At 54.8% G+C, this 9,715-nt stretch overlaps 1 protein-coding gene across 2 annotated transcripts; it reads right to left on the bottom strand.

Moving 5' to 3' along the window:
• Window positions 1-4,317: 4,317 nt before the first annotated feature.
• On the bottom strand, window positions 4,318-8,765 carry IL13 (interleukin 13). 2 transcript variants are annotated; one of them, XM_045488456.1, is made up of 4 exons: window positions 7,281-8,765; window positions 6,053-6,106; window positions 5,705-5,812; window positions 4,318-5,341 (listed from the first exon to the last, which is right to left on the bottom strand). In XM_045488456.1, exons 1-4 carry the CDS (start codon window positions 7,563-7,565, stop codon window positions 5,234-5,236), a joined length of 555 nt encoding a protein of 184 aa, XP_045344412.1. In that variant the 5' UTR covers window positions 7,566-8,765; the 3' UTR covers window positions 4,318-5,233. The 2 variants fall into 2 exon arrangements, with proteins under 2 accessions (XP_045344412.1, XP_045344419.1); XM_045488463.1 differs by having other exon boundaries at window positions 5,705-5,809.
• Window positions 8,766-9,715: the final 950 nt, after the last annotated feature.

Here is a 9,715-nt window from a genome sequence, read left to right as displayed (position 1 = left end):
TGCTCCCTACACCCTGATTCTGGGAGGAGCATTCTTGCTCCAGACGTCAGCACCTGCCCTCCCCTCTCCCTGGACGTTTTCCTTAGTTATGTGAATGGTTTTCTCCATCCCTCACTTCATCCAGATCTGCATCCTGACCTCCCCACACAGTTAGGCAGCACCTACCCCACCCTCACAGCAACCACCCCCTCCCCCTACTTCACTGGCCGCCAGTGCACTCACCACCACCTGTGCATCTGTGTTCTCTTGTTTGTGGACTCTGTCCCTCCGCTAGAAGTAACCTTATTTTGTTCATCATGGATCCCCAGCATCTAGAACACCTGGTAAAGGTCTCCGTAGGTAATGAATGAATGCATGAATGAATGAATGAACGAATGAACCTCCATTTCGCAGAAGCGAGAGCTGAGACTTGGCCTGAGTAACAGCAAGGGAAGTTAGGGGCATAGCTGGGACTTATTTGGACCCTGTAGTCTCTGTCCCAGCTCCTGGTGAAGGCCAAGGAATGGGATTCTGAGCAAAGTTGCAAGGAGGACCCCTCATAAGGAGGGAAGTAGGGGGAGGAGGGTGCACTCTGGCTTCTCTAATGGAGGTGAAGTAGCTCCATCGGCTCCTGGCTTCTCTTTTCTTTGAGAAGCAGGTGGAAGGTTCTTCTCCTGAGAGAGGAAAGCTGTCTAAGGAGTCTGCAGAACCTCTCCATCTGTCCCCGGGGCATCGATGCCACTTCAGCCTCAGAGCTGGACTGGTGACCCAACTTTCTCATCTCATCCCCCACATATTCCCCTGCACCAGCCTGGCAGGCCAGGGCTGGGTGAAGACCCCCCAAGAATGGTGTGCCTTCCTCTCTCACTGGCAACACAGCATCTGATGGGCCCGTGGGAGGAAATGTGCGGGACCCCTGCAGGTGCCGGATCCACTCCTGAGACAGCCAGCTCCCCCAGCGCACTTAGAATTGAACTCAGGTCCCCCACAGTCCAATCCTGGGGCCCTTCCCAGCCTCTCATGGACCAGACACCATTCTCATGTTGTTTTGTTTTAGTTTTTTTTTCTTAGTTAAATTTGTCCTTCAGTGGGAAATGAATAAATGCTGATTAAAGAAAAGGTGGGAAGACAGAGACAGGACAAAAAAAGGAGATGCTAAATGAAAAATTGCTTTTCTAATGGGGTATCGCTGGGGCTTCTTGTGGCCTAGGGCCGTGCGCTCAGAAGGGGGTGCCGACCCTGTGGTCTGCAGGAGCCTCCACAGCAGACTGGCTTTCAGGAATGGCCCTCGCCACGTGCTTGCTTGCTTGCTTGTTTGTCCAAGTAATGCAGAGAGCGGAACTGACGAAGGTTGCTATATTTAATGTTGATGTTTGCGTCACCGGTGACCACACAGCAGCGTCCGCCTGGGTGGTGCACGGGCTGGGGGCGTTTCTGAAGGACGCTTTAAGAGCACCACTTTCCACAAGGCATTGTGCAGGGGAAGGGAGAGGGTGCAACAGAAAGTGAGGTCGTAGGTAGAAAATTGCTTCTGGGATTTCAAATGGCTTCGTCATGGGGCCCTCCCTTGCTGCTGAGAAATCAGTTGATCTGGGAAAGTTCGTTGCAAACCCTTTACTCTGTGCTTTTGGGTGGAGCTGAGAAACGAATGAAGATAATGAGGCTTTATGACTTTTATTTTTCAGTGTAGGAGTGGGCAGCGTGTGTGTGGGAGGGGTGACCGTGGATACAGTCCCCAGTTCTGACACCGGTTTGGGCTTCCGGAAAAGTCAGATGACTGGCCAGTGAGTCCCAGGCCATCGGCCAGCCTGGAACATGGTCAGCTTGGACTCGGCTGGGCCGGCTTAGAAGGGAGTCAGCTCAAGGGAGGAACAATTTTTGGTTTTGCTCCAACTGACCAGCTAAATTAAGATAATACACAGAAGGCACTTTCCTGTTGATAATAACGAAAAAGCCACAGGCTGATGGATTTGATGATCTGCAGCCTTCAAGCTTCCGGGTCACAAGGAAACAAGACGAAAGCCCTTGTCCTCCTGAGTCCCGAGCAGTTCAGAGAGGGCCAGCCTCAGAGGAACCCCAGCAGTGACTCGAAGTGTTTTCTGACACCTCATCTGAGCAGCAAACAGAGGGTGTTGGAGCCAAGTTCACCGGAAACTCAAGTGTGTCTCACTTCTCACTTGAGCCCCAGCCCCTCTTCCAGTGAAACCTCCGGGGCCTGGGGTTCGTGGGGTGCAAAGGGGCTCCCCACCCTGGGCCCCATGACCAGCATCTCCCTCCCACTCAGCAAGCACTCTGTCTCTTCCCGACCCCCCTTCTTTCTGGGACCTGCTCAGGGTTTGCTTCTCACATGGAAGAAGTGAGACCATATGGTTAGAGAAACTCCCAGCAAATACCCCGGGCTTAGTCCCCAGGTAGTGGTACTCCCAGCCACAATAGCTGACACATATGCTTTTTTCCTCTTTCATCTTTTTCTTTCTCTCTCATTCCTGGCTGGGCCCTCCTCCCTTTTGCCACCTGCACTGGCTTGGTTCTGTGGCTCTGGGAGGTCCATCATTCCTGACAGGGCCCGAGCCCTCTCTGGCTGACTGCACACATCCGTGACCACAGGTTCCTTGTCTTGGGGACAGTCTCAGTGCTGCAGTCAGGGAGCTGTGGGTACCTGCAGATGTGGCGCACTGTGGACCCCTAGTGGTGGGGCCCCGGTGGCCTTGCTGGTGCTGTACACCCTCCTGACTACCACTTGGAGTAAATGCATCCTCAGGAAATCCTAAGGGACCCTGCCCCAGTCCAGCCTCACTTCCAGTCTTCTTGAAAGATTCACATGGAGTTTCACCTGAAGGCTTTCCATCTTCCTTCGGACCGACCGGCCAGTGCTCTGGTTGGGCAGAGGATGTGGGTCAGAAGTGATGCTGCCAGAGACTGGATTGCTAAAAAGTTTTGTATAAACATAAAATCAATCTTCCACAAATATCCTCTGGCTCAAAACTCTTGAACCTCTGGATGGAGAGGAATTGCAGAGCTCTTACCTCCTACCCCCACCCCCGAGTTGCCTGCTTTCCTGGTAAAGCTCTCCTCTCCAGACCCTCCATTGCTTACAGACTTCTTTCTGGGGCTAAACCTTGAGTGCATGTGCTGTCTTAGTCATTGCCAGCCCAGAGGGCAGGAGGAGTGTAGGCCGCAGGCAGTCCTCAGCAAATATAGTGGGACTCAGCAGGTTCTGAGACCTTGTGGGACCACGGAGACGATCCAGTCCCTGCTCCGGACAGCCTGTGGGACGCTCAGCTCCTGTGCCCCCTCCACAGGTCCTCCCTCATTTCTACCTGGGTGCAAGGGGTCCGCTCTGTTTCAGTGGCTCCTGGAGCTGCCCCTGTGGTTGTGTGCCCCTGGTCAGGTCCTGCCACGGCTTCTGTTGCCTGACTCGTGCACAGCATCACCTCTCACTGCTCCCAGGTGACTGCCCCCACTGGTTTCTGAACATTGCTGTGGATGTTCCCACAGGGCTCGGGGCTTCTCAGGGAGGGTACCTGCCCGCCACCCAGTGTTTGAGACTGGTTTGTGAGGACCCTACCACTCACTGCAAAAGCATCCCCTCCTTATGGGCACCTCTCAGATTCCCAGTGTAAACCGCTCCTGAGAGACATGAGCATTAGCTGTGGTTTGCTGAGGCCTCTTCTTCTGGTGCTCCTAGTGCTGGCCTGGGCCAAGGGAGAGGCAGGAAGACCTGGTTGGGGCAGCAGTCTGACCAGGCCCCTGTGACCTGGGGTCTCTACTCATCACTCCATAGTTCAGGGGTCATAAATCAGTTGTTCAGAGAGGTGGCGAGTATGCACTAATGATGACACCTGTCCAAGGACTGACTGTGCTCTCTCTAGAAAGTGAGCTTCCCATTGGGGGAGGTGCCCGCATAGGTTGATGCCAGTATGATAAAGGCCATACATTTAGGTGAGATGACATTTGGACAGAGAAAGGCTGGGTAGTTTAGTGTATGGGCTTTGGAGTTGGAGTGAGTTCTGGCTTCTCATCCTGGCTTTGCTCCTCACCAGGTGTGTGACCTTGGGCATATAGCCTTTTCTTCCCTGAGCCTCAGAGAGGTTGTGGGGGAGACACCAGGGGTTGTGTGGGTGGTGCTACACATAGGCTGGCCACTCATCATAACCGTGATCATAAGATGACTTCTGAGGTCCCTAATTGCTCCTCCTCCTCCTCTCATGTCCTCCATGAACCCAGAAGTCAGGGCCCAGGCCTCCTCTGCCTCCCTGTGGGTGGCAGCCCACACCCCTGGGGGGTTGCTTACTTCCTTCCAGCCCAGATCCTGTCCCTCACTCCCCCGCCACTCCCACTGCCCTGCCTCCAGAAGAACATAGGCCAGGATTCCCAAAGGCCACAGTAAAAGACAAACATCATCAGGTCTCTTGTCACTGTCTTTATTTCTGGCTTCCTTTGACAAAGTCAGTGAAACAAGACATTCAATGACCCCTCCCCACAGTCCACACACACCAGATGCAGCATTCTAGGCTGCTCTTCTATATATTATTAACTCTTTGATAACATTTTATTTCTTAACTTTAAATACAGGGAAAAACAATAAATTACTTCTTGGCTGAGGGCCAACTGCTGGCTGGCAGACAAGAGCAGCTACTCCAGCCCTCTCTCCTGTCCCCTGTGTCGGCCCCAGGACCCCAATGAGGTAGCAGAATTTTGCACACAGTGCTTATTCCCAGGGACTCCTAAAGCCCAAGTCACTGGGCCCCCAGCTCAAGGTTCTGGTGGTGACAGTCCTCCCTGTCCCCAGCACAGACAAACAACATTTGTTTAAATAACACACAGTAATAAATAAGGCCAAGAAGAGATATGCCTGAGCCGCTGTCTGCCTTAGCTGTCCCCGTATAGAGCAGGTCCGCCTCCTATACGTGTCTGCCAAGGTGGAGTCCTTGGTGTAATGCTGCCGTTCCCTCTAAGGAGGGGGCAGTCGTGAGAGGCAGTGCTCCGCCCCCCCTCCCCCATCCCTGCCCCTGGTTGTTCACAGAACTCAGAGCCCAGATGGAGGAGGGCCCTGTGCACCAAGGCAAGGGCAGCTGGGGTCGGCTAGGCGAGGGCAGGCAGCACAGGCTGAGGTCTAAGCTAAGGAAATCGTGCCCCCCTCCCATCCCCCCTCCATCTCCCCAAGTAATTTGAAACTTCTGAAAGAAAAATGAATCTATAACTTAAATGGTCAGGTCTGCCTCTGCAAATAGCCATGCTAGGTTTTCATCCTTCATTTGAAATTTCCATGGCGAAAATTCCTCCTTAGATGGTTGAGCAGGTTTTTTGCCAACTGGATCACTTCAATTTTGGTGTCTCGGCTGCGCTCACTGGAAATCTGCTGTGGGAAAAAGAGGCCAGGGCATTAATGGGACTCCAGAGCAAAGATGCCCAGCCTCTGCCAGGGGCTTTCCAGGAACTGGCTTATTTAATCCTCACAAAAGCCCCATGGGGCGGGTACTGTTAGTCTGTTAGTGCCCACATTTCACCGATATGGAAACTGAAGCTCAGGTGGGAGTCGGAAGCTCTCAAGACCAGGTCTTGGAAATCCCGGAGGCCATGTTCCTGTTGCCACCGTGGACCCGCCCCCCAGGTGGACGCTTGTCTCAGATGCTCAGCTAGGTTCCCCCCGGAGCTTCTAGGGTGAGCCCAGGGCTGGCAGGAGTGGGTGCAGGGTTGAGGGGTACAGGGCAGGGCGCCTTACCCCTGCTGAGGGTTTCTGAGTGCACAGGGCTTTCAGCATCCTCTGGGTCCTTTGGATGGCAGTGCAGTCAGAGACGTTGATGAGAGATTCTAGGGCTGCACAGTACTGCTGGGGGAAGAACACGGGGGTGTCAGGCCCTGCTGGGAGCCCCCAGCCGTATGGCTTAGGCAGCACCTTCAGTGACATCACAGGAGGACGGGGCTGAGAGTCTTGACGGAGGTAGCTTTGGGTGGTGGGGAAGGTCCAAACTGTGCTTGCGTGGAACCCCTAAGCCTTGCAAGTGAGGAAAGACACACATAAGACCTACAGCCTCAGCTACCTCCCTCCCAGCTTCCAAGGGGTCCTCACCATGCCGGTTGTCAGGTTGACGCTCCACACCATGCTGCCATTGCAGAGGGATACCTGAAGGAGCAAAAAGACAGCAAAATCGCAGGGTAGGTCTCCATAGCGATCAGGCCCCACAGGCAACCCGGTGTAGCACAGAGGCAGGCCTGGGACCCCTCAGTGTTCCTGAACTTAATTTCCTGCTCTGCATACTGAGGGAGATCCATTGTACAGGGTTTGGGGGCTGAGAGAGAAAAATCTGAGTGACACAGCCTTGAGTGAAGCTTCCCATAGCCAGGGCAGCATTGGGTGAGAGAGGAGGGGAGGCCAGGTCAGTCAGATGGGAGGCGGTGGGCACTCGTGTATAAAACTCTATCTTCTGGAGGAGCCCCTGGGTGGCTCAGTCAGTGAAACGTCTGACTTTGGTTCAGGTCATGATTTCATGGTTTATGAGTTCAAGCCCTGTATTGGGCTCTGTGCTGACAGCTCAGAGCTGTGAGCCTTCTTTGGATTCTGTGTCTCCCTCTCTCTCTGCCCTCCCCCACTCTCGCTCTGTTTCTCTCCCTCTCTCTCAAAAATAAACATTAATAAAAAAATTTTTTTTTAAACCCTGTCTTCCGAATCAGAGGACACTGCAGTTTGAAATATGGGCACCCGGTGTCCCCCAGCCTGGTTTGAATCTGGCTTTTGTCAACCTTAATGCAGCTTAGTAGAATAGGGTCATCGCACCTGTCTCTTGAGATGGTTGGCAGTGATGAAATGAGATGAAAAGCACAGCACTAGCCTTGGCACACAAAAATTACTCAAAGTGTGAGCCATCACCACTGGGGACAGGAGCTGACTACTAGTGAATTTTTCCGTAAGAATGGGCTTAACCAAACTACTGTGAATAATGGCCCCATTATTCTGTTCACATCCATTTGGCAAATTCTAAATCGCCCTGGGAGGGTGCTGGCCTCTCTCTGCTAACCTCTTTTCTTGAACAGCTGAGTAGGAGCTGGTCTTGGCAGGCAGGGCCAGGCCAGGGATGAATAGGTGGTCCTTGGGGGCTCAGCCAAATCTCTTTATGGGGCCGTCCGTTGTGCTATTCCCCCAACCGCTGGCCCAGCACCTCTCCCTCATGGCTGGGCCTGTCCTGGTCCATGGGGCTTCTTCAGGCCCCACAGGCCTCTTCGCACGGCCCAACCTTCATGGCCTGAACAATGACCAATTACCCTGCCTGAGAGTTACCCACCAGCACCAGCGTACTCACCTGATTCTGGGTGATGTTGACCAGCTCTTCAATGAGCTCCTTGAGCTCCCTCCTTGAGTGAGGGCCCGGGGAGGCAAGGCCACCAAGGCAGGTGAGAGCAATGACCACGGTCAGCCAGAGCGCCATGGAGCCTAGAGCTAACACAGGAGGAGCGAGGAGTAGACACGTAGGCTGGCCTAAGCTGAGTGGCTTGTGGCCTTGGCCTCTTGCGGTAGCTTTTATAGGCCAAGTGTGACGCCTCCCACCCTGGTCTCCGCTTTGTCGGGTACTATCTAGAAACCACATCTTTACTCATCTTGATTTTACTTTGTGGAAAATCCAGTGTCACATAAAGGAAAGAATTTGATTTCTTGTGGACTTAGCAGTGAGGGGGTCTGGGGCAATTTTCAAGATATGGGTGGGCTTACTCCAGCATTAGGGAAGAGGGCAGCCTGGTGTCGGCCAAGCCAGCTGGAGCTCTAGCAGTTTTGCTTGGTGACCACCCCGAGTGCCTGCCCAGCTCCTGTCCTGAGACCCTTTGGGTCACCAGAAGTGCTAGGCAGACAGTGCTATGACCACAGTCTACCAGATGTGGGAATTGAGGGGTTTTATTTTATCAGTGAAGTGGTCTCTTGCATTACCAGAGTAATACTTGCTTTGGATACAAAATTCAAACGGGATAAAAAGAGAAGAGTGAAGTTCACTCCTTTTCATCTGCCTGATTCCCTGTTGGCCTCACTGTGGAAAGGATGATAAAAAGTTCAGATTCCCAGGTCTCCACTGAAAGATCCAGTCAGAATCAGAGATCCTCCCTGGGACCTTTTCTTTTTAAAGTTGCCTTGATTATAACTTTGAATATGGACAGCCTAAAAACGGGGTGCACAACTCAGGCCTTCAGTGTGGGCCCGTCCTGATGGGAAACGCTTGACATGCCAGACTGGCACGAGTCAGGACCCAGCCTTAGCCCAGGTTGGAAAGTGTGACTGCTCCCAGTGTCATTGAGACCTGGGGTGGCCACCTCTGCTCACCAGTTATCTGTGGGACAAAGCCCTCCCCGCTGAGGGACCCAAGTTTCTACAGATTAAAGGCTGTGGAGGGCAGCTTCAGGGCCTGCCCCCACTCCAGGATTTCCCTGAACAGCCCTCTCCCTCAGGGACACTGGCCCATAACCTGCTTTTCACTCCTTTCTCTAGAAGTCCTCCAGAAACCCCTGCAACAGAAACTATGTTATTTGCCTGTTGATTACTGATGTCAGCCTGGCTCCTTCACCCACTTCCTCCCCTAAACCAGTGCTTTCCCCTCCAGGCCCCTCTCTGTCTGCTCAGGCTCCCTTTGTCCTACCCTCAGTGAGGCTCAACCTCCTCACAAGGGTCTCTGAAGGGATGAAGGGCCGATGCTGGGGCTCTTGTTCACAAGCCTCCCAGCCTTGCCCACTCTCTCCTCCCACCCTTTCTTCAGGCCAAACCAAACTTCGCAGCACAATTGTAGGTCCTGAGCCAGCCCCTGCCTCTTGTGCCCCCCCCCCCCCCCCCCCCCCAGTGTCTGGAGTGCTGCCACTAGGCTGTGTGACACCGCTGTGGGCCTTAGTTTCCTCATCTGTAGAATTGGGTCTCTGTGTTGAGGGAAGGAGCAGGGAACCGCTGTGGGATCCCGGAGCTCTGCGCCAAGAGGAGCCAAGGACCCTCAATCGCGGACCGTGTAAACTGAGGCGGGGAACTGTGGGCAGGTGCGCCCCCGCGCGTGGGAGAAGGCGCGCTGGCCTGACAGTCGCGGCGATGCCCCGCGGAGATAGAGGCCTTATGTAATGAGAGATGGGGCTGATAAACAGGTTCTGCGCGGCTCTGCCCTCCTCCGCGGCCTCGGGCGGTGGCCTTGCGGGAGGGACGGGTGGGAGCGGACTCCTCGAGGCTATGAGGCGTCCGCCCCCTCCTCGCGTGCGCGCGGGTCGCAGGCCGGGCGCGGGAGTGTCCAAGGTGGGAGTGATGGGACCCAGCGCCAGGCGTGATGCGGGCCGCCTACACATGCCGGCACCCCGGTATCCCGAGCGCCTGTGCGCACCGGCGAGAGGGGCGCCCGGCCCGCCGCCTGGCCGGGCATCTGCTGACGCCGAGGACCCTGCCCGCCCCGACTCCTGCCTTGCCACCAAGGACATCGGGGCCGCGCCTCCCGGCCGGGTTCAGGAAACCCGTCCTGGCCTTTGGCCCGCAGAGAGACCCCAGCTGGCTACGTAACAAATGCTCTTGTTGGTATTTGCTTTTCAGGGGGCTCCATTCACAGACTGGATACTTGCGGTCAACACGAACTACGAACGGGCTGCTCCCTGCACTTGACACAGGGCTTGTTAAAGTCCTACAGCCTGAGGCGTGGGCGCCAGATCCTGGCCCCGCAGGTGCAGGACGCGCTCCCCGCCTGGGGGTGGCTGGAGGGGGGAGCCTGCTCCAGAGGCGCGGTGAAGA

Source organism: Leopardus geoffroyi, chromosome A1 (assembly GCF_018350155.1).
Source record: "Leopardus geoffroyi isolate Oge1 chromosome A1, O.geoffroyi_Oge1_pat1.0, whole genome shotgun sequence".
NCBI classification, from domain to species: Eukaryota; Metazoa; Chordata; class Mammalia; order Carnivora; family Felidae; genus Leopardus; species Leopardus geoffroyi.
The sequence above is the reverse complement of the archived record's forward strand: the minus strand, read 5'-3'. Positions and strand labels throughout refer to the sequence as shown.